Below are 25,726 nucleotides of genomic sequence, written 5' to 3'. Positions count from 1 at the left end.
TGTTCAAATGAAAAATCTGGTAATCACTTTGCAAATTACAAGAATAAACATGATGAGTGTTGGTATTTAGGCCAAACAGGCCTAGCACATAGGGACATTTTTTCAAGACAAACTCCACTTGGTGGGGTAGCCTAGGTGATCTGAGCAGAAGTGGGAGCGGGTACCTGTCAAACTAGGTACCCGCTTCCAGAATGAACTCTAATTGGTGGGGTGGCCTAGGTGATCTGAGCAGAAGTGGGAGCGGGTACCTGTCAAACTAGGTACCCGCTTCCAGAATGAACTCCACTTGATGGGGTGGCCTAGGTGATCTGAGCAGAAGTGGGAGCGGGTACCTGTCAAACTAGGTACCCGCTTCCAGAATGAACTCCACTTGATGGGGTGGCCTAGGTGATCTGAGCAGAAGCGGGAGGGGGTACCCGTCAAACTAGGTACCCGCTTCCATAAAAGAAAAAAAAAAAAAAAAGGTTTCTAAAGTGGTAGAAGAGGAGGAGGAAAAGTTGAATGTTCCTTTTTAGGGTCCAATTTAAATGGTCACTAAACCCACATCAAAAACAAAACTATCAATAAATGCCGTATTACATTCTGTTCAGTCTCACTCAGTCACTATGAGACTCATTTTCTGTATTTTGCAAAAAACCTGGTTGATCCCACTGCTCTCTATCGCCCCCCCTTCTGATCATGTCCCCAATTCAGCTAGGGATTTCGCAGCTGTGGTGGCAGCTCTGCACATGCTCAGTTTTCAGGGAGTTTCTGTGCTGAGTATTTCCTCTGACTATAGTCACACATGTGGGTGTATAGACAGTGGTAAATGACAACCCACTTCCCTCACTCCTCCATGCCCACTAACCAGCTAAAAACAATGGGGGTGGGATATTTCATATAGATTAGGGGTGTCAAACTCAATTTCGTCAAGGCCACATCAGAATTATGGTTGCCCTCAAAGGGCAATTAGTATCGGTAAGTCTACATAAATGTATCTACTCTTTATAGAACCAGCCGTGTGCAACTCTCCTTTGGCTTAGAATTGCATTACTGTATTCTCACAATAAATATAAGCAAATGTACAGAGCACCCCACCCTCTTTACATAAGAGGTCAAGAGTTCCCCCCAACCATCAGAGGTCAAGAGTTTCCCACCCTATCTTACATCACAGTGCATCCCCCTTACCTCGAGCTGCCACAGGGAAGAAGCTGGGGGTGAGGCTAGGAAGCAGAAAGTACAGGGTTTGGAGGACAACCAGAGGAGGGCTGGAATCAGCTGCTGGAGTCTGCTGAGACCAGGAGGCTGAGACGAGGGGGTGCTGCAGTGGCTTGGAGGCGCAGAGTCTGTAGGAGGAAGGCAAAGTTGTTCTCTCTGCTGCTGAATGCTGAGACAAGGTGGGCGCTGAAATCAGGTGGGTGTCGCAGCTGCAGGAGAGGTGCGAGGCCCACATGAAATGGCCTGGCGGGCCGGATTTGGCCCGCGGGCCTTGTGTTTGACACGTGACCTGTAGATTCACCGAGGCTTCATCTCCCTCTTAATCTAAGACACAGGCTGGAGGAGCGTGACACAGCCTGTGACTGGCAGAAATCCACCCACACCATGTCATTGCCAAAAAATAATAAAGATCTGATTTCAAATATATATTTGTATGGCAATTTAAAACAATTTCTTTATTTATACTCTGTATTCCAAAGGCTACTTTTTTTATTTTGAACATGTGACAAGCAACAGAGGACTAGAAGCTCCTCTTGCTTATATTTTTTAACTAAAATAATTAGAGCGGAGCCATCATCCATATACAGAAATAGAAGGGGCAATGTAAAGTAAACAGTGTGTGTTTATTATCACTTTAGGGAACATGCTGACAGGAGGGGAGAGTAGACAACTAACAGCATTAGTCTGTTGCAGCTCCTTTAGAGTCCAGTCACAGGCTGAACACAGTGACCAAGTTTTATTGCTTAAAGTTACATTAAAGCCCTTTTTTTTTTTTGTTAAATAAGATGCTTTTAGCAGAAATTACACGCTTTTGCTGTTTTTCTTTTTTTTTTTTATTTCCTCTGCACTGACCCCCGGCCATGCAGTTCGACTTCAGGTATGTGGGTGCCCTCTATACCTATGGGTTCCTTCTTGAGAGCACAACTTGTTCACACTCGCATTTTGACCTACAAGCCGCTCACAGCGCCACACGCAGGCAGTGACAAACACAAATCCAAAGCAGCAGGACTCCACAGGTCCCAGGAGGCGTCCACATGCCTGAAGCCAAGCAGTGTGGCCAGGTGACAGTATGAGGGACAAGTACAGAGAAGAAGAAAATGCAAGTTGTTTGGCTGATATACTGACTCAACAGATTTAGTACAGCAAAGGGAATGGGACCAAATATGCATAGTAGGAAGTCCCTAACTGCATATTTCCTCTCCATCAAATCACAGCTTCAAAATTACAGCCATATAACTTATTTTTTTTGGATTCCACATTGTTCGCAATGGGAGCCTCCAGGTGCACACCTCCCTGCAGGACTGCAGAAAGATCCGTTTATCAATCGATTCCCAACTACATTCAATGTTGGGGAGACTTTACATGGCAGTAATATGGGCTCCTGGAATGTAGAGAAAGCATGATCTGGGATCAGCTATTTATGAGACTTTAAAAGGAGGACAGGGGGACAGATGGCGCTTTACAATAAAAAGTTGCAGTTATTCTTTAAAGCCGCAATCTCTAAGCTTCCTCCCAGTTGCCCCCTTTCCCTGGGCCCTGAGGCATTCATTTTTATTTACCTTTTTCAGAGGTCTTCTGGCAAGTCACTAGATAGAGAAGGGTTTATGTACTAAAACTGGAGAATGCAAAATATGGTGCAGCTGTGCATGGTAGCCAATCAGCTTCTAACTTCAGCTTGTTTAATTAAAGCGGAGTTCCGGCCTCAAATACCTTTTATAGCTAAAAATACCCCAATAATACTAATTAATGGCCCTTTACAGAACCGCTATTCTCATACTTACAAGGTGTACAGTATTGGATTTTAGTCAAAATCTTATCTTTAAAAATGCTGTCTGAGCGTGGCCATCTTGGATGTGGGCATCTGAAGCCGCAGTGTAATCTGCAGTGTCCTTCTTCCTGATTCCAGGGAGTGTTCTGGGAATTCTTCCTGATTCCAGCCTCCTGGGAGTGATGACAAACAGCTCCCAGGATGCAATGCAAAGGCGGAAGTGATGTCGGGTGCCGTGGCCACAGAGGGGGGAGAAGGAGGAAGTACAATCAAAAATGCCCTGAAAATAAGGTAAGGGACCCCCCGAAAAAAATTGCCCAATTGTTGATCAGCATAGCGAGCACTCCAGGAATCACTAAAGTTGCAAAATAGGCCGGAACTCCGCTTTAAGCTTTGACAATAAGCCCATGTTCACATTGGCCCAATTTGACATGTCAAATTGCATGTCAAATCGGAGCCAATTGCACTGACCGCACCAATTTACGAAAGTAATTTCTTTACTATTTTTGGTGACTTCGGGGGGGCAGGAACCCGCATGCCTGTGAAATCGCCCCTGAAGTCAGACTAAAATGCTGACTTGAAATTATGCGAATTCAGCTGAACTTGCAGGATTTCAAAACGACCTCAGTGTGAACCTGGGCTAAAGCCTGGAAGCTGATTGGTTTCTATGCAGAGCTGCACCAGATTTTGTACGATCCAGTTTTAGTAAATCTAAACCAATGCGACTTCTTTGATATACTCGCTTTGTTGGGGGGTCCTCAAAGATGCAAAGAGTTGCACTTACGTGATGTCAGCACATCTCTCTGCATCATTATACTGACAGTGCCGGGGCCCATGGAGAAACTGTAGACAGGTCCATGAAGCCCTACACTATCAGATTTTTTTGGTCTTCCAGGTTAAATGATGCTGGCTTGTTGGTGGTACCCTTATTTGCAGGACTATAAATTCAATGTGCTGCTAAGATGAAAATGGGCAACGGGTATTTAAAGCAGTAGTAAACTTCAAAAAATAAAAAATAAAAATCTTCTCCCTGCAAGTTAGGAGCATAATGTGCTAGTGTATGCATCGCATACTAGCACGTTATGAAAGACTTACCTGAATATGAAGCCCTCCAGCAGTGCCCTGTAACTGCTGACAGGGCTTTTATCCTCACCCTTCCTTTCATCTGGGTTTGCAGACTTCAGCTGTTCGAATGGCTGAGTCATGGTGATGTCACTCCTGCGTATTAGCATCAGTGGCGTTGCTAAAACAAATATTTCTTAAACGCTGCATGTTCAATAGATATTTACTGTACCTACAGGTAAGCCTGATTATATACAGTATCTCACAAAAGTGTTGCCACATGAAAAGATATAATAAAAATATTTACAAAAATGTGAGGGGTGTGCTCACTTTTGTGAGATACTATATATATATATACAGTGGGTACGGAAAGTATTCAGACCCCCTTAAATTTTTCACTCTTTGTTATATTGCAGCCATTTGCTAAAATCATTTAAGTTCATTCTTCTTCCTCATGAATGTACACACAGCACCCCATACTGACAGAAAAACACAGAATTGTTGACAGTGTTGCAGATTTATTAAAAAAGAAAAACTGAAATATCACATGGTCCTAAGTATTCAGACCCTTTGCCGTGACACTCATATATTTAACTCAGGTGCTTTCCATTTCTTCTGATCATCCTTGAGATGGTTCTACACCTTCATTTGAGTCCAGCTATGTTTGATTATACTGATTGGACTTGATAAGGAAAGCCACACACCTGTCTATATAAGACCTTCCAGATCACAATGCATGTCAGAGCAAATGAGAATCATGAGGTCAAAGGAACTGCCTGAAGAGCTCAGAGACAGAATTGTGGCAAGGCACAGATCTGGCCAAGGTTACAAAAAGATTTCTGCTGCACTTAAGGTTCCTAAGAGCACAGTGGCCTCCATAATCCTCAAATGGAAGACGTTTGGGATGACCAGAACCCTTCCTAGAGCTGGCCGTCCGGCCAAACTAAGCTATCGGGGGAGAAGAGCCTTGGTAAGAGAGGTAAAGAAGAACCCAAAGATCACTGTGGCTGAGCTCCAGAGATGCAGTCAGGAGATGGGAGAAAGTTGTAGAAAGTCAACCATCACTGCAGCCCTCCACCAGTCGGGGCTTTATGGCAGAGTGGCCCGACGGAAGCCTCTCCTCAGTGTAAGACACATGAAAGCCCGCATGGAGTTTGCTAAAAAACACCTGAAGGACTCCAAGATGGTGAGAAATAAGATTCTCTGGTCTGATGAGACCAAAATAGAACTTTTTGGCCTTAATTCTAAGCGGTATGTGTGGAGAAAACCAGGCACTGCTCATCACCTGTCCAATACAGTCCCAACAGTGAAGCATGGTGGTGGCAGCATCATGCTGTGGGGGTGTTTTTCAGCTGCAGGGACAGGACGACTGGTTGCAATGGAGGGAAAGATGAATGCGGCCAAGTACAGGGATATCCTGGACAAAAACCTTCTCTAGAGTGTTCTGGACCTCAGACTGGGCAGAAGGTTTACCTTCCAACAAGACAATGACCCTAAGCACACAGCTAAAATAACGAAGGAGTGACTTCACAACAGCTCCGTGACTGTTCTTGAATGGCCCAGCCAGAGCCCTGACTTAAACCCAATTGAGCATCTCTGGAGAGACCTAAAAATGGCTGTCCACCAACGTTTACCATCCAACCTGACAGAACTGGAGAGGATCTGCAAGGAGAAATGGCAGAGGATCCCCAAATCCAGGTGTGAAAGACTTGTTGCATCTTTACAAAAAAGACTCCTGGCTGTATTAGATCAAAAGGGGGCTTCTACTAAATACTGAGCAAAGGGTCTGAATACTTAGGACCATGTGATATTTCAGTTTTTCTTTTTTAATAAATCTGCAACAATGTCAACAATTCTGTGTTTTTCTGTCAGTATGGGGTGCTATGTGTACATTCATGAGGAAGAAGAATGAACTTAAATGATTTTAGCAAATGGCTGCAATATAACAAAGAGTGAAAAATTTAAGGGGGTCTGAATACTTTCCGTACCCACTGTATATATACACACATACACACACATATATACATACATACACACACATACATATATATATATATCTCAACAAAAGGCCTTTACCACTTTAATCTTCCAGTAGCAAAGAAGTGTAACCCCAGCCTTACCCAACAGATCACGGATGTGCTCCTTGCTGAAATGCAGCATCTTGTCTGGCTTTATGTAATGCAGTAAAGCTTCCTCAGCTGGATTCCAGTATCTGATAAGATACTGGGATGCCTGGCACAATGAAAAGCTAGCAAGCAAATTACTCCATGAGAGTCCCACTAAACTGATTAGTCACTTGGCTGTTGATAGGTGATCTATCTTTAAAAGATGTAGCAAACTATTAAATGCAAGTAAGGCAAATCATGAATCCCTCAGCCATACATACACATAACCTAATAGACAGTAAAAGAGTTCAGAATGGAGCTGTGAAACCGCTACAGGCAGAAATATTTTGCACACCGGTATTTTAGAAGCCGACAGGCTTTGGCATTTTGACTATATCTGTTGGCTTGCGGTCATGTAGAACTTTGATACTTAAAGGAAACTTACTGAAAGAAGCCTGTTGTGTATGAATAGTTTTAGAGTTTTCCATTTCTGTTACTTTTCATTTCAGAGCCAACGCCTAAACACAACATCCTTTTCCTTTTTTATTGCATTGCTGTCTAAATGTCGAACTCTGTCATTTGCTCGCCCCCAACCACGGGTTCACCCCAGATGAATAAAGTATGTCAGGCTCACACCTGCAATTACAGGAGTCTTATTTGTATGGACTCGTTACAAATCCTCTTGCCAAATATTGCTAATAGGTGGGGAAAGCAGCTGAGCAGTCTGCTAAAACATAACCTTCAGCTACCTCTCTGTGTTATAACAGCAAGAAAGACACCTCCACCCCATTCATTCTACATTTCTGAAAATTGCAGACATAAATAATCAGCTCAGAGGGAAAGGGTGTACAAAAGCCACGGCAACCAAGCAGAATACTTGGCTGCCATGCAAAAGGGTGTGCAGAAAAGAGTGTATACAAGCCACGGCAAACAAGGTGTAGGAAAAGAGTGTATACAACCCACGGCAAACAAGGTGTAGGAAAAGAGTGTACACATCCCACGGCAACCAAGGTGTAGGAAAAGAGTGTATACAACCCACGGCAACCAAGTTGTAGGAAAAGAGTGTATACAACCCACGGCAACCAACGTGTAGGAAAAGAGTGTACACAAGCCATGGCAACCAAGGTGTAGGAAGAGAGTGTATACAAGCCACAGCAACCAATCAGCATGAGGCTTTCAGCAGCTAAGAAAGGTCACTATGGGTTACTATGAGTCAAAAGCTCAGTGGTTACTGTAATCTTTAAAGAAAGCTATTGCTGTTACTTTTGGCCACTTAAACTGGACCTTTCATTATCTATAAATGTCTGCATGAATGAATTCCTGACCATATACAGAAACTGTATTATTTTCCAAAAAGGCTCAACCTTTAATATAAAGCCTTCCTGGTGCTCCATATCAGGGACTTTGCCTAGGCGGAGATGATGACATCAGTTTGCTGCAAGCAAGAGGAAGCATTTCAACAATCTTCATCCCCCCCCCCCCCCCCAGTGATCAGACTGAAATATTGCAACTTTGCAGCAAGTCATAAGGAAAAAACTTGTGCCAGTTGATTATTTTTATCAGACATTTGAGAACACATTTACATAATTGTATCATCTTTAAGCCAGCTTCTCAGTCCAGAAAGTTGATGCTGAGCCTGGATTATGCCTGAAGGCATTGTAAAGAGAAGTACTGTGAGTTCTGTTAGAGGTAAATAACAGAAAACTTTGCATGCATGCTAATAACTGATATAAACATATCTGATGATAGGTACCATTAAGCTGAACACTTCGAGAGAATTAACAAAAAGTGGTGCAAGCATATTGCTTGCACCACTCTTCTAAACTTTGAAAACTGAGCAGATGCTGCTCCTGAGAAAAAGGGGAGCAAGCCTCTTTGTTGATTAGGACTGATCTGTTCTGTGTTCACTCTGAAATAGAAACTGGCATGGGTGGTGCAGAAAGACCTAAAACGGGTATATCTGCTTAATGTGGCGCATGCCACTCTACTTTCCTGCACTAGGTTTTTGTTGTAAGAAACTTAGTTAATTCTATGCATTTTTTTTTTTTTTAAGAAGCCCTATGCTGAAGTACATACGGGAGCTGTACCCCCTCTCCTTCAGGTTTCCTTTGAAGGAAAAAAGTAATGTCAGTCCCTGTCTTCTTCTACGACAGGTTTCTTTTACAGCGGCTAAGTCAAACTGAAACTGCCCATAAAACACATACAGTGCATCCAGAAAGTATTTGCAGAGCTTCACTTTTTCCACATTTTATGTTACAGCCTTATTCTAAGATTGATTAAATTCATTATTTTCTTCAAAATTCTACAAACAATACCCCATAAGAACAAAGAAGTTTGTTTGAAATCTTTAGAAATTTATTAAAAAAAAAAAAAACGGAAAAAAAAAAAAAATCACATGTACGTAAGTATTCACAGCCTTTGCTCCATACTTTGTTGAAGCACCTTTGCCACCAGTTACAGCCTCAAGTCTTTTTGAGTATGATGCTACAAGCTTGGCATACCTATTTTCAGGCAGTTTCTCCCATTCTTCTTTGCAGGACCTCTCAAGCTCCATCAGATTGGATGGGGAGTTTCAGTGTACAGCTATTTTCAGATCTGTCCAGAGATGTTCAATCGGGTTCAAGTCTGGGCTCTGGCTGGGTCACTCAAGGAGTGCAGAGATGGTTGTTCTTCTGGAAGGTTCTACTCTCTCCACAGAAACGCTGTTTTTTTTTCAGAGTGACCATCGGATTCCTGGTCACCTCCCTGACTAAGGCCCTTCTCCCCCCGGTCACTCAGTTTCGCCCGGAGGTCCGCTCTAGGAAGAGTCCTGGTGGTTCCAAACTTCTTCCATTTACAGATGATGGAGGCCGCTGTGCTCATTGGACTTTTAATGCTGCAGAAATGTGTCTGTACCCTTCCCCAGATCTGTGCCTCCATACAATCCTGTCTCGGAGATCTACAGACAATTCCTTGGACTTCATGGCTTGGTTTCCAATCTGACATGCACTGATAACTGTGGGACCTTAGACAGGTGTGAGCCTAACCATATCATGTCCAACCAACTGAATTTACCACAGGTGGACTCCAATCAAGTTGTAGAAACATCTCAAGGATGATCAGTGGAAACAGGATGCACCTGAGCTTAATTTTGAGTGTCATGGTAAAGGCTGTGAATACTTCTGTAAGGTTTGATTTTCTTGTTTTAATTTTTAATATATTTGCAAAGATTTTAAACAAACTTCTTTCACGTTGTCATTACGGGATATTGTTTGTAGATTTTTGAGGAAAATAAAGAATTTAACCTATTGTAAAATAAGGCTGTAACATAACACATGTGGAACAAGTGAAGCGCTGTGAATACGTTCTGGATGCACTGTACCTGTAAAGTAGTAAATAGATTTTTACCTTTCATGCCACACACAATGTTGAATTATGCTCTTCCTGGTCTTGCAGAAGACACTGAGGGCAGTGGGAGCCAATGGCTCCTGCTGTTGTAAGTCAAACATCTGTGAGGAGGGAGCAAGACTGTGGCTTACCAGTTCGGTGTGTGTGTGTCTATGCATGCACACAGCCTGGTTCAGGAGCAGGCCTGCACAGGTGCCATCTTAGCACCATGCTTGCTGGGAGGGCATCCGGAGGAAGGAGAAGTGGACAGCACCAACGGGGGTACACCAAAGAGGAGGCAAGGGACAGCTCTGTGCAATATTGTTCCACAGAGTGGGGAGTATAACATCTTGTTAGTTTTTTAGCCAAAAAACCTTTAACATCACTTTTTTTTTTTTTTGGAGGCACTGCTGAGATTTTTAACATCACTTTAAACACTAAGGCTTCATTACTACTTTAGGTTAGCTTTATGCCTCAGATAAGAACCAGGGTCACTGCGATCCATTTAGTGAATTCTATCACTTTGAATCACCTTTTGCTTCCCTTTATCTCCAACAGAGCTAGTGGATGATTGAAATTACACTATATTACCAAAAGTATTGGGGACTGCCTTTACACGCACATGAACTTTAATGGCATCCCAGTCTTAGTCTGTAGGGTTCAATATTAAGTTGGCCCACCCTTTGCAGCTATACCAGCTTCAACTCTTCTGGGAAGGCTGTCCACAAGGTTTAGGAGAGTATCTATGGTAATGTTTGACCATTCTTCCAGAAGCGCATTTGTGAGGTCAGGCACTGATGTTGGATAAGAAGGCCTGGCTTGCAGTCTCCACTCTAATTGATCCCAAAGGTGTTCTATCGGGTGGAGGTCAGAACTCTGTGCAGGTCAGTCAAGTTCCTCCACCCCAAACTCACTCATCCATGTCTTTATGGATATTGCTTTGGGGACTGGTTCAAAGCATTTGGTGGAGGGGGGATTATGGTGTGAGGTTGTTTTTCAGGGGGTTGGGCTTAGTTCCCTTAGTTCCAGTGAAGGGAACTCTTTAGGCGTTGGCATACCAAGACATTCTGGACAATTTTATGCTCCAAACTTTGTGGGAACAGTTTGGGGATGGCCCCTTCCTATTCCAACATGACTGCGCATCTTTGCGCAAACAAGGTCCATAAAGACATGGATGAGCGAGTTTGGGGTGGAGGAACTTGACTGTCCTGCACAGAGTCCTGACCTCAACCCAACAGAACACCTTTGGGATGAATTAGAAAGGAGACTGCAAGCCAGGCCTTCTTGTCCACATCAGTGCCTGACTTCACAAATGTGCTTCTGGAAGAGTGGTCAGACATTCCCATAGACACTCCTAAACCTTGTGGACAGCCTTCCCAGAAGAGTTGAAGCGGTTAAAGATGCAAAGAGTGGGCCAACTCAATATTGAACCCTAAAGGCTAAGACTGGGATGCCATTAAGGTTTATGTGCGTGTAAAGGGAGGCGTCCAAATATTTTTGGTAATATAATGTACCAGTAGTCACTAAAAAATAGAAATAGAGATGGAACCAATCAAACAAATTAGGAACATTTTCATTATGTGACCAAAACTGTTAACCACTTTCCCAACTGCTTACGTTATATTTACTGCGGCAGGCTGGCTCATACAGGCAAAACGACGTAGGTCTACATCGCTCGCCTGGGAGTAGCTAGGCAGCGAGCGTGCACCGCCACCGGCGCTCTCCAACCCCTGATCGTCAGTGGGAAACCGATGCGTGTGTGTGAGGCGGCTCCAATTGCCGTCTGACACCCACGATCGCTCCCTGCAGAGAGAGGAGGACAGTCGGCTTTCGTAAACACAGCCGACCATCCTTCTCCCTGAAATGATCACAGAGCCCATGTGATCCTTCTATATAGGATCACATGTCTCTGTGGTCATCTCAGAAGCCAAGCCCCCCCCAGTTAGAATCACTCCCCTAGGGTCACATTTAACCCCTTGATCACCTATACCGTTAACCCCTTCCCTGCCAGTGTCATTATTACAGTAACCGGAAACTTGGGAAAGGTTCCCCTGGGTTTGGGACTTTACCAGTAACAGTGCATATCTTTAGCACTGATTACTGTAGTAATGTCACTGGTCCCCCCAAAAATGTCAGTAAGGGGTCGGATCTGTCCACCGCAATGTCGCAGTCCTGCTAAAAATCTCAGATCGCCGCCATTACTAGTAAAAAATATAAATAAAATAAAAATGACAAACCTTTTCCGTAGTTAGTAGACGCTATAACTTTTGCGCAAAGCAATCAAAATATGCTTATTGTGATTTTTTTTTACCAAAAATATGTAGCAGAAAACAAATTGGCCTAAAATGTTAAAAAAAAAATTATTTTTTATTTTTTTTGGGAATGTTATATAGCAGAATGTGAAAAATATTGTTTTTTTTTTCAAAAGTTTTCGCTTTTTTTGTTTATAACGCAAAAAATAAAAATCGCAAAGGTGATCAAATACCACCAAAAGAAAGCTCTATTTGTGGGAAAAAAAGGACGTCCATTTCATTTGGGTACAGCATCGCACGACCGTGCAATTGTCCGTTAAATTAACGCCGTGCCGAATTGCAAAATAGGGCCTGGTCATTAAGGGGGAAAATACTTCCGGTCTTAAAGTGGTTAATTTAGGCCTTCTTTATAATAAAGATGTCTCCATCCATGAGAGCACTGCAGCACAGCATGGAGAATAGTGGACAGTAGTTATGTATAGCCGTGTCACAGCTGGTGGAAAGTTACCGATGTCACTTAAGTTAGAGGTGAGTCAGTTGGCTTCAGTATGCCGCTGGTCAAGCATGTCACTGACAAGATACAAAACATACGCATAGGATATTGCTCTACTTTGCAAAACAGAACGTAAGCCAGCGATTGTAACATGAGAAAATGCAATGTGTCGCTGACCCTGTGCAGAGGTGCTTCCTCACTACTCAACTTTTCCTAGAAGAGACCACACTCTCTACCATTGCTGCCAAAGATAAGAGGATATACCTTTACATAAGAGAATCTATTAGCAAACACCAGTGTTTTTTTCACAAGTCACTGCATAACAAGGTTAGCCACACTGACAAAGACTTATTACTTTGTACAGGGCACTTCCACTTCCCACCGATTGGCTTCAGGCCTCCCTCTGGCCAACAGCTGTATGTCATCAGTATGGATTTCACTATTGATTGACACTATTAACACATTTACTTACAAAACCTAATTGAAAGCAAAAAGCATGCTGTCTAACCCAGTTAGTTCATTTCAGCATGAAACATAACGGCCAAATAAAATAACATTTGGATGCTACTTACAGGCTGCGGCTGTTCTGCGATGCAGCAGTTGAAACACAACCAAAATTCACTCATTGCTAAAAGTCCAAAAGCTAGTGTGGGGTCAAAATAGTGACAGTCTCACTGCACACAGTCCAGCGCCCAGTGGGTTTATACAGGGATGGAAATCCAATAAATATACAAGTCCAAGGAGCAAATCTTCTGTAAACGTCAAGTGCTCAGAGAAGGTATATCCACAAAGCGCGATGCCTGCATTGATGGAAGCACGTTGCAGTCTATTCAGATGAAAATCTGGAAAAAAAAAACACATTTATTACCATTTTCAACATATAGAAAGAACAACCCATTTGAACTCTGGATCTAAACTGAGCACAACCTATAGCTGACCGCGATGATCGGGCGGCAAAAATGCAACAGGGCAGTTTACAGAAGAGGCTTGGTAGATCAACTTCTGTACATCCACCCTGCCTATACATGAATCAAAGTTTGGCTGGTCCCTGCTGAACAGACTGAATTTTGATCCCGGTATGGCCGGCTTTAACGTCTGCATAGAGATTATTATTTGCATTTAGATCAACACTTTCTGGTGCTGGAAGTAAAGTTTGAATATGTATTTAGCAAATGTATCAATAAATTTGCAAAGAATACAAAGAAACAATGATTTTAAAACTTTGGCTGACTACATTGATTCGATTATTTACAAGCATCACTACCCATTCAGGGCAAGGTGAGAGCACCTCCCAAATACCCACCACCCCATTCAAGTATACTCACTGATCCACACTGCAGGAGTCTACACTGGGTAAGTTTCAATGTCAGATAGCGTCAGTACTTCTTCCCCAATCTGTTTTGTTGATACTTTAAACCAAGAGCTTGACAAATCCCCGGCGGCAGGTCGCCATGGCGACTAGAATTTGCATCCTGGCGCCTGGGCTTTTGTTAGCCTATTCACTGTTGCAAATTTGTATCGCCCAACACCCGGGATCTGCAGTTCTAGGCAACGGGGAGGTTGTTTCTTTTCTACATTTACCCCTGTTGCGGAAAAGCAGCAGGACTCACTTGTCAGGTGGAAGCATTCAGGCGGCTCCGCAGCAGCCTAATTTCTTCTACACGTGTGGGTAAAGTGCCCCCCCCCCCCCACTATATCCTGGGCTCTGCTTGCCCATCTGCGGTCCTGGCATAGCGGGTGCCAAAGGGTAGAGGGGGGAGAGGAGAGTGGACACATGTCCGCTCTCCTCCCCATCTTGTTCCTGACCAAGAAGGGATGTGTACGACGTCCCTTCCAGATAACTGTTGACAGTTTTCCCAGGCAGCATGGCCAGGAAATATTGTAACGCAGTGCAAATTGCACTGCGTTACATTACATTAAATTCAGTGGAGCACAGGGGAGACATGCAGAGTCTTTCAAACCCCGCATGTCTCATTAAAAAGAACCGGCCACCAAAAAAAAAAAAATCACTTTTTGTCTCCTATATGATGAAAAAAACATTTTTTTATTAATTGTAAGAAATTAAAGTTACACCCAAGAACATAAATTGACCCCAAGAATTTTGAGGCCCCACATACAAACATAAACGCATGCGTTGGGACTTCTACGCATGAAAAACGCCATTTGCAAAACATGTTACATGTTACGGAGCTGTCAGATCCCCGCTGTCCTATATGGGAGATTGGATGAAAACGGACCGCCTGTCTGTTTTCATCTGATCCTCCAGACGGATGGAAAAACGGAATTTTTGTAAAATCTTACCTGTAAAATTCCTTTCTCTGAGTCCTCCGACAGTCGCCGCCTCTTCATATTCGTCACATATGGGGTATTAGACTTTGCTCCGAAGGAGTAGCTAGGCAACAGAATATGTTAACAATAAAGCTTTAACATATCCCACCCTCAAGGGGTGGTCCCCTCAGTCAATACCCTCCTACTTCCTGCAACCATATCTCAGTTTTAGTGGAATAGCAGTAGAGTATACATTCAACCCCAAAAGAGGGGCGGGGGCGGCGACTGTCGGAGGACTCAGAGAAAGGAATTTTACAGGTAAGATTTTACAAAAATTCCGTTTTCTCTTACGTCCTCCGACAGTCGCCGCCTCTTCATATTCGTCACATATGGGGACGTCCCAAAGCAGTGCAAACATGAGGGGTGGGAAACGCATCCGCGCCGAAAGGCAACGCAGTCTCCACATCAAAGAAAGGAACCTTACCAAAGGAAGGAAACCAGCTGGGCAACAGCAAAAATAAGTGCTCAACAGGAGCAACAACCCAGGAAAAGACAAAAAAAACAGGGAATACAAAGATATCCCAACAGCCAGGAGTCCCCAACAAGGGACCCTATGGAACAGCCGCACTAAGAACCTTGCGGCCAAAGGAAGCATCCGCCGATGCCTGAACATCTACTTTGTAGAATTTTGTGAAAGTGTGCACGGTCGACCAGGTCGCCGCCTTACACACCTGGGCTACAGAAGCCCCATGACGGCAGGCCCAAGACGTACTCAGTGATCTAGTAGAGTGCGCCTTCACAGGCACAGGGGGAACCTTCCCCTGCAAGGCATAGGCCTGTTCAATGGTCTGCCTGATCCATTTGGCGATGGTAGAGGCCGAAGCCGCCATGCCCTTCCGAGGACCCTCTGGAAGAACAAACAAGGAGTCCGTCTTACGAAAAGACTCAGTCGATTTAAGGTAAACCCTAATCGCCCGAACAACATCCAGAGAGTGCAATCTCACCTCCTTTGGATGTTTAGGCTTCGTGCACAACGAAGGCAAAACAATATCCTCGTTAAGATGGAATTCCGAAACTCGTTTCGGCAGAAAAGAAGGATTAGGTCGCAAGACCACCTTATCCAAATGAACAACCAGGTACGGAGACTTGCAGGACAAAGCCGCCAGTTCCGACACTCTGCGAGCCGAAGTGATCGCCACCAAAAAGGCGACCTTTTTGGACAACAGAGACAACGAGATCTCCCTGATCTGTTCAAAAGGAGCACGTTGTAACACAGAAAGAACTAGATTCAAGTCCCAGGGGGGCAAAGGATCCCTCCTAGGAGGAACCAGATGCCGCACACCCTGAATAAAAGTGCCAACCAAGGAGTTGGAAGCCACGGGACGTTGAAACAGAACGGCCAGCGCAGACACCTGACCCTTTATCGTGGCCAGCGCCAAACGCTGATCGACACCCGTCTGAAGGAAAGACAGCACACGGGAAACCGAGTACGTGCGGGGTGAAAACCCCCTGGACTCACACCAGGGTAAAATAGGCCTTCCAAGTACGGTAATAAACCTTTCCCGAGGAAGACTTCCTCGCGATGATCAAGGTATGAACGACCTCTGGAGAGAGACCCTTCTCCTTCAGGACCTCGGTCTCAACAGCCAGGCCGTCAAAGCCAGCGACTGTAAAGCAGGATGGTAAATCGGTCCTTGAGACAGTAGATCGTCTCGAAGAGGCAGACGCCAGGGGGCGTCGACCGCCAGATTCACGAGGTCTGCGTACCAGGACCGGCGAGGCCAGTCCGGTGCCACAAGAATCACCGTGCTGCGTTCCGAGTGTAACCTGCGAAGGAACCTGGACAGCAACTGAATCGGTGGAAAAGCGTACATCAGCCTGTACTGATGCCACGGGGCCACTAACGCGTCCGACGCGTCTGCCCGAGGGTCGCGCGTCCTTGCCACGAACCTCTTCACCTTGTAGTTGAGGCGAGACGCGAACAGGTCCACATCTGGAAGACCCCACTTCGCGCACAACATCTGGAAAACAGCCGGAGAGACCATTCCCCCTGATCCAGGGTCTGGCGACTCAGATAGTCCGCCTGCCAGTTCTCCACTCCCGGAATGTGAACCGCCGTTATCACCGGGACATGAGTCTCGGCCCAAGACAGAATGTCGGCCACTTCTCGAGCCGCTCGGGCACTCCTGGTGCCCCCTTGGTGGTTGATGTATGCCACCGCCGTGGCATTGTCCGTCTGCACCCGAACCGGGCAGCCCTGCAGCCGGTCCGTCCAGCGATGAAGACAGAGCCTTATCGCACGTAATTCCAGAATGTTGATCGGGAGGGAAGACTCCCCCTCCGACCAGGTCCCCTGGGCGGACAGAACGCCCAGAACACCACCCCAGCCCGACAGGCTGGCATCCGTAGTGATTATCGTCCACGAGATCGGACGAAACGACTTGCCCCCGGACACCAACGGGGACTGGAGCCACCACAGAAGGTTTTCCCTGGTGCGATGACTCAACGAGATCTGAAGATCCAGAGATTGAGGTCGCCCGTCCCACTTGGACAGGATCTCCGCCTGGAGACCCCGCGTGTGAAACTGAGCGAAAGGAATCGCCTCGAAGGCCGAGACCATCAATCCCAGACATCTCATACACGTCCGCAGAGACGAGTGTGGAACGTCCCTGAGGGACCTGACTTCCTCCTGAAGAGTCCTGAGCTTGTCTTCCGGCAGGAAGACCTTCGCCTGCACCGAGTCCAGTATCATTCCCAGATAGGGAAGACGAACCGACGGACTCAGTGTCGACTTTGGAACATTTATCGTCCAACCGAACTCCTGCAGAGTTTGCATTGTGACAGACAGGTCCTTCTCCAGACCCTGACTGGTCGCAGACCGAATCAGAATGTCGTCCAGATACCCCAGGACAGAAATGCCCTGGGCCCTCAATAATGCCAGAACCGGCGCAAGCACCTTGGTGAAGACCCGCGGAGCCGAGGCGAGCCCAAAGGGCAACGCCACGAACTGGTAGTGATCCTCCGCAATGGCAAATCGAAGGTATCTCTGATGCCCCTCGAATATGGGGATGTGAAGGTACGCATCCTTCAAATCGATGGAGGCCATGAATTCCCCCGGAACCAGGGCAGCCACCACCGAGCGCAGAGACTCCATGCGGAACTTGCGAACCCGCACAGAGCGGTTCAGAGCTTTCAAGTCCAGAATCGGACGAACCTTGCCCTCCTTCCTGGGCACGGTGAACAGATTGGAATAAAACCCCCGAAATCTGTCCCGATGAGGCACCGGAACCACCACACCCTGAGCCCTCAGGTCCCGCACCGCCAGGTGCAGATCCCGCAGGCGCTCTGGAGACAGTTGTAGATTTGAGGGAAAAAATCTGCTCTCCGGCCGAGAGAGAAACTCGATCTTGTAACCAGATCGAACGATTTCCAGAACCCATCTGTCCCGCACACGGGCCAACCAGGGCTGAAGAAAACCGAGCAAGCGTCCCCCCCACCCCAAAACTGGGTGAGGGCGCCCCTTCAGGCCGAACTGTTATGGGCCGCAGGTCCGGATTGGCCGGACTTCTGTTTCCCAGACCAGGGCTTCTTCTGAGAGCCTTGGCCTTTGAACGGTTTGCCCTTGTAGTGCGGCCGAAAGGCACGAAAGGACCCCTGAGGGGGCCGAAAATTCGCATGCTTCTTCCCAGAAGCCCCCTTAGCCTTGGGGAAATGGGGCAAGAGAGTGCTCTTACCCCCGGTGATCCCCTTTATCAACACATCCAGGGACTCCCCAAAAAGGCGAGACCCATCATAAGGCAGATTGGCTAAGGTTTTACGTGAAGATTGGTCCACCGACCAATATTTCAACCAAACCAGGCGGCGAGACAACACCGCCACGCTGTGCACACGTGCAGCCAACGGAATCAGGTCCAGGTCCGCATCACACAGATACATGACACCCTGGTGGATCTGATCCACCATATCCAGGGTCGCCGCCGAGGCCGAATCGGCCACTAGGACGCGCCTAAGCATCTGCGTCCAACTTGCGATCGCCTGGGCCGCCATGAGAGAAGCAAACAGAGCCTTAAGCATAGAACCCGTAACAGAATAAGTATGACGGGCAAGAGACTCCAGTCTCCTATCCGTGGCTTTACGGAAAACAGGGGAACCCTCTGCAGGAATCGCAGTGGCTTTGTTCAAAACCGCAATTGCATGATCCACTGGTGGAGGCACACACCACCGTTCATCAGTGGCAGGCGAGAAAGGATAACGCAGCTTGAATTTACTTGGTACCGCAAAAGGTTTGCGCAGATCGCGCCATTGATCCTTAACAGCGCGCTGAAAATCAGCATTGCAGGGAAAAACCTGCGGCGTCCTGCGTTTTCTCTGCGTCCCATAAGCCGCCAAGGCAGCGGGAGGACACACTTCGTCCTGCAAACGCAGCGTTTGCTTAATGGAAGCAATCAACACATCCATGATTGCAAGCTCTTCAGGCGAGCCAGGGGGAGAATTATCGACCCCCTCAACTTCAGCCTCCACCTCAGACCCCACTAGATCAAGAGAGGAGCGGGACCCCGATAAGGGGGTCCCTGCTAGAACAGCCCCATCACCTTCACCCTCAGAATCAGAGGACAGAGCAACTCTGGGCCGTTTAGTAGATTGAGCAGCCACCAGCATTTGCACCTGGGCAGCAAGGCCAGCCACAATAGTGGCTAAATCCCCCCCTGGGGGGGAAACAGCGGTCCCCTGGCTTTCCACCAATACTGTGGGAAACTTGCCCTCCTGAGAATCCATTGCCCCTGTATGCCAGACAACCAAGGGTTAACTGCCCCCTTTCAGCAAGCGCGGAAAGCGCAGCCCACCGCACCACACTCAGGCACAATGAGACCCCCACAGGGAATATACAGACTGAATACAGGCAATGGCAAACAGGAATAGAAGGATAAAACCTGAGGAGACCCCGCTGCTGCTGCTGCCTCGATCGGTGTTCCAGGAAAGAGGAAGTGATGCTGCCAGGGCGCTCTATGTAAGCCTATGGAGGCTACAAGAAAATGGCCGCCGTGCATGTAAACCATGCGGCCGGAGCGGGCGCCGGTAAAATGGCGTCGTTTGGCGCCGAAATCGCCGCTCCATAGTGCATAAAAACACACACAAGCTTATCCCATTATATGGATACATGTTAGATCGCCGCAGCGATCGCTGTATATGCCCCAACATGCCATAAAAACATGCCCCACAGCACACAGCTTCCCACACTGCCCAGCCTGACACACACAGTGTCACACAGCTCCCCCCCCCACCTTGCAGCCCACAGCATGCAGCCGAGAGATAGGGAGACAAGCAGTGTGAATAAAGGCAGGTTACGCAGTCCCAGACTGAGACCCCCCCCAGACAGACAGGTCCCCACATAGATACACTTACCTCACATGGCGTGGGGAACCCGCACAGGCGAACAAGCCGCTGCACATGAGGCAGGGAGAGTCGCAATTCAAGACGCACACAATGGCGGTTAAGAAACCGCACAGCGTCCGGTGAGGTAGCCACCTCACCAAGCATCCCTGCACCGAACAGGGATGGGTCGTTCACTGTGCCAGGAGCGTTACCTGGCTGAACGCTCGATGGCAGACTGGGAAGCCACTGACCCACGACCTGCGATCAGGGGGATCAGCCCGAGACCCAGTCCGCATGATCCTCTTCGTCCGAAGAACTAACTAATGCTGACCAAAATAACAGCTAAGTAAAGGTAGAGAAAAAAACTCAAACAAAATATTAAAAAGAAGAAAGAGTCTGGGACAAAAAGTCCCAGCACAGAGAGAGCCAGCCACTCCTGACAAGCTAGACATTAAAACTGAGATATGGTTGCAGGAAGTAGGAGGGTATTGACTGAGGGGACCACCCCTTGAGGGTGGGATATGTTAAAGCTTTATTGTTAACATATTCTGTTGCCTAGCTACTCCTTCGGAGCAAAGTCTAATACCCCATATGTGACGAATATGAAGAGGCGGCGACTGTCGGAGGACGTAAGAGAAACTGGGTTTCCATCCATCCGGATTTCACGGAGAGGATCGGATTAGATAGCAGCGGGTGTCAGTGGAGAGGTCACCGCTGACATCTGCTGCTCCATAGGGGTGCATGGAGACTCCAATCAGGTCCGCCTGAAATTGACAGGTGGACCTGATCGGAAAGGGGCCTTAAAGTACATTTCATATTTTAGCACTATTCCAAATCCACCAATTAAAAACCAGCCTGAATCCACCGATCTACTGGAAATTAATCGGTTGATATGGGTAACCACATAATGGCTCGTTTACATGGGCAGCTATGGCTTAAATCCATAATGGCTCGATTATAAGGGCAGCCATGGCTTAACTGCCTGGACAGTACCCACCTGCAAACACAACCTATTCAAATGAAAATTCACCTCCTCACTGTCTGTCCAATGCCGTTGAAAAGCGATCTACAGCAGATCATTTTTCAGATGGGCGACAAGGGCTGCTGCATGTAGGAATGAGCCTTAGGCCTCATTCACATAAGGGCCTTGCTTACTCATGCAGGGATACACAGATGCTCCATGCATCCCTGTGCAGTCCCATTGGTGTCAGTTGGGACACAGGGACTACAAAAGACACAGCCGCTGTGTCCCAAAATGACATCCGTGTGGGTGTAGTTTCATGTTTTCAAATGGGACACAGCAGCTGTGTCCTGGAATCTGCTGTGTCCCAGTTGACATCCACGGGTCTGTCTGCATGGAGATGCACATCTGGGCATCCCTGTGCAGACCAACGTGGCCATGCACAGGTGTATGGTATTGTACCCCCCATGTGAACAATGCCTAACAGGAGAAATTTACAATTGATTTTGCAGTAAGGTAAAAGAAAAAAAACCTTTGATTTATTATTTATTTGAAGTGTCGCAATAAGTTACAGATTTGATCATAAAGCAGTATGTAAATCAGAAATCTTCAGAGTTAATCATTAGCCTGTTGGACTGAGGGAACATTTGGTATCACTGAGATGAATATGTGTTCCAAGCTGCCTTCATTTCTATGCATGTGGCACAGGCATCGTACAGTTACAGCAAAGCTCAACCTGATCTAACCTCATCCTCCCAGCCAAGAATTCCCCTAACAGCCAGCTGCTGCATCTCACAAGATGAAATACCAAAGCTAAAATCAATTGAACGTCCCCGAGGAAAATTCCTTCCTAATTCTCCCATGTGATATTCTCTTACTGTGCAAACAGCAGCTTAAAACCTCTCAGCCAGTAGCTCAGGAAGATCCCCCTTGCACTGTAATGAGAAGATGAGCCAAGAGCAGGTGGCAGCCATTTTAACCGCTAACTCGTTTTCAGATTACCAATTCACTAAGAACTAGATACACCCAGGCCTGAACCACAGATTGCCTCATCCCACAATGAGGTCTCTGCTTCGGCGTAACTCATAAGCTGCTTCCTCTGTTGCAGCCCACCAAATGGCTTCCTCCACTGTAAATGGTGAACACACATCAGCTTAAAGCAGAACTTCAATCTCTCAATCAACATGGACTATTTCTTAATCCTTATAAGCATTAGTAAATAGATAGGAAAGCATATCATATTTACTTGTTTTACAATTGTTGAGTGCCAACTCAGCCCACCCTTTCAGTGTCTGTGCTCCGTTCACTGCACCCGTACCACAGGTTCCCACAATAAAAAGCGCTCTATGAATGGAGGATGGGCAGATAATTGAAAAGTCCACCTCCTCCAATCACAGAATGCTTTTCATTGTGGGAACCAATGGTATGTCTTCTTTGAATAGAACAAGGGGTTGGAAAGGGCAGGCATAATTGGCACTCGATAAGTGCCTGTTACAAGTGCAGCATTGGAAGATCACAGCTGCAAGGGCATGCGACTTTAGGTTTTAGCAGAACACAGCAGCCACCGATACCATTCATGGCAAGTACTGCCTTTGGCGCTGTATTAAAAAAGAAAAAAAAAATCACTAGACTTCAGGGCTCCACACACTAGCGTTTTTTAGGCTCCTAGAAGCTTATACAGTAGTGTTATTCTATGTGTCTATGCGCACTATTTTATACTGGAAGCATTATTTAACCACTTGCCGACCAGTCACATTGACTGTACTGCGGCAAAGTGGCTCGTTCACGTCCAGCGACGTAGACCTACGTCGCTGGACTCCTCCCCTTGTGGGCGGCGCGCGCGCGCCGCCGGAGCCTCGCTCCTGCTGTATTCAGTCACAGCGGGAGTCGGGCCAGGGGAGGAGCGGCGGTGATGACCGCCGCTCTTCCCCGATCGTCGGGGAATCGAATGTGGAGATCCGCCCGCTTGTGTAAACTAAGCGGGCGGATCTCCTAAGTGATCCGCCTCTAAACGCTACTAAAACGCTCCTGACAGCTTTTTTCCGAGCGTTTTTTTTTTTTTTACTTCATGGACTGTAAAAAGACTAAAAATGGCAACGCTCCTAAAACGTCACTACAAGCTGGCACAAAAACTCTATTATTAGCGTTTTTTCATCCAGTGATTTTTGAGCTTATATAAAACACCAGTGTGAAGGGAGCCTAAACAGAGACCTTGCCGGTGGAGACCCTATGATATAGAAAATAAACTATTAGGTAGTGTACCTCTTTAGCATCTACCAAAATCAAAATCATTTTTGGGTGTTCTAAACCTTCAAAAGGGAAAGTCTAGTCTAGTGGTAATCCTTACCACTTTAGTGGTGCGAATCTTCTTACTGGCATTTAAATGGTGCTGTCACAACAAACAATCTTATAGCTGCTACTAGCCATATTTGAAGGATGGTCCTGAATGCAAGCCTATGAAAAATCAGGCCATGTCCCCAGGGTCTGAACACCACCTTCTGTACTGCTCACAAAGGAAGACTGCACAGACGGAATTAAAGCATGCAATGTATCGTATCTGAAAGGATGAAAGGAAATCTGTAAATATGGAAACTGCCATTCTCCTTCTGAAAATGCTAGTATCCTGGCTGCCATACAATTTCAATGGCTTCAATACCATGACGCTCTGGCCTGGAACAAGTATTCAATATAGGAGCTGTGACTACGCAGATATACTGTACCTATAGGTACATCGGTTCGCGGGAGTGCTCCTGGGGGGGAGGGGGGGGGTACGTGCGCCCCCATCAGGCAGAGGGGAAGCCGATCCATGGGGCCAGCGGCCACTATTGCCGCCAGGCACCCCCGATCGCTCCCTGTGGAGAGAGAACGACAGTCTGTTGTAAACACAGCAGACCGTTGTTCTCTCTGGAATGAACACAGAGCACCTGCGTTCCTCCTATTTAGGATCACAGGTCTCTGTGTTGATTCCACAAGTCCCTCCCCCGTACAGTTAGAAAACACCCCCTAGGCTCACACTTAACCCCTTGATCGCCCCTGGGTTAACCCCTACCCTGCCAGTATCATTATTACAGTAACAGTGCATATTTTTAGCACTAATTACTGTAGTAATGTCACTGGTCCTCCCAAAAGTGTCAAAAATGTCAGTTAGGGGTCCGATCTGTCCGCTGCAATATCACAGTCCTGCTAAAAATAGCAGATCGCCACCATTACTGGTAGAAAAAAAAAAAATGACTCAAATGTTTCCCTTAGGTTTGTAGAAGCGATAGCTTCTGCGCAAACCAAAAAAATGTGCTTATTGGGATTTATTTTACCAAAAATATGTAGCAGATTACAAATTGGCCTAAAAGGATGAAAAAATTTGATTTATTTTTCCATCAAAAAGTTTTTTTTATTTTAGTCAAACACATAACAAAGCATAAAATCAGACAATCAGATGGATGGAACCTCAAACAAGTAGAGGTTCGCAGAAACAGCTTCAATCAGGTAACATACAAGTGAGTCAACAGTGGAACATCTGTAGAAAACAAACATGCAGTATAGTAAAATCCAGCCAGATGCAAAGGTGGAAGGGCAAAGAAGAAAAAGGTGTGCGGCTGTCTTGAAATCTGGCAACATTCCCTGCATCATATAACCCAAACTGTTGAAAACATGGAGGAAATGGGGGGAAGATTCGCCACTATCCGTCCCCCTCCCAAGGGGACTTGGAGTATGCAAATCTCATGACCTTGCTGAGGTCTCCGAGCAACAAAAAGGTTGCGAAACATCCGGAGACATCCTCCTGGGTCCAGCTGAGGGGGGTTCCCAGACCGACACCCGGGCGCCCCACCATTCTTAATTTTTTTTTATTGGTAATGTTATTTAGCAGAATGTGAAAAATATCTATTTTTTTTCAGAATTGTCGCCTTTTTTGTTTATAGCGCAAAAAAAAAATAAAATAAAATGTGCACAGGTGATCAAATACCAGCAAAAGAAAGCTCTATTGTTTGGAAAAAAAAAAGGACATCAACTTTATTTGGGCACAGCATCGCGCGACCGCACAATTGTCCGTTAAAGTAACGCAGTGCCAAATCGCAAAAATATGGCCTGGTCATTAAGGGGGTAAAACCTTCCGGTCCAGAAGTGGTTAACCAGCGATTCAGAAAATGCTGAAGCCAGAGACCGCGAGGTAACTAGTATTTTTTTAAAGAAGTTCTGCAGTGGCAACTCCCGTATTTTTTCTAAAATTAAGTTTCCTTTAGGCCCCCTTTCACACTCGTGTGACCTGAAAGTCACGCGACGTGAAGCAACGCCTGTGTAATCTTGAGATTTATGGACCTCAAGTCGCATCAAAGTCGGACCAAAGTAGTGCAGGAACTACTTTGAAGTTGCACCGATTTGAACAGTACTCATTGGGGTACGGCTTGTCATGCAACTTTGCAGTCCCAAGTCGCAGGAAAATTCGCACATGGGGCCTTAGGGGAAAAAAAGAAAAGCTTTTATTGCAACTTTGCAGCAGTACATTTACACAAAACCTAAGCATGTATTCTTGTCTTCCACGCTAAACCTAATATCCTGGTCATGTGTGATATGAGGAAATTAGGTTTGAAAAGTAAAGTGCAGTGGAATGAACAGTCACTAATATGAGGAATTATATAGAAGATTTTCTCCGTCTCCTCCCAGTCAGGTGATTTACAGAAACCAGGCACATCTTAATGTTTGCAGGAACTACATGTGCACAACAGTGATGTCTCCTAAATAACCAGCGAGTGGCAGCATTGATGGTGCTTTGCCTTCTGTTGTAGCAACACGCGTCCATTAGGATGACAGATCACCGAGCATTCACCCACTGAAAAAGGCCGAAAATGAAAGTGTAAGACAAGAACGGAAGCGAAGGCAGGTTAG

At 46.2% G+C, this 25,726-nt stretch overlaps 1 protein-coding gene across 1 annotated transcript in view; it reads right to left on the bottom strand.

Annotated features, from left to right (window-relative positions):
* Positions 1-25,726, bottom strand: part of CDC42SE2 (CDC42 small effector 2) — a 187,935-nt gene that overhangs the window by 11,515 nt on the left and 150,694 nt on the right. The window contains exon 3 of the mRNA XM_082259375.1: positions 12,816-13,085. Within this exon, the coding sequence (XP_082115501.1) occupies positions 12,816-12,869 (54 nt within the window). The 5' untranslated portion in view covers positions 12,870-13,085. The remainder of the gene's footprint in view (positions 1-12,815; positions 13,086-25,726) is intronic.

Source organism: Pelophylax lessonae (genome assembly GCF_965119305.1).
Source record: "Pelophylax lessonae genome assembly, chromosome: 1".
Lineage (NCBI taxonomy): Eukaryota > Metazoa > Chordata > Amphibia > Anura > Ranidae > Pelophylax > Pelophylax lessonae.
This window is presented reverse-complemented; position numbering and strand designations above follow the sequence as displayed.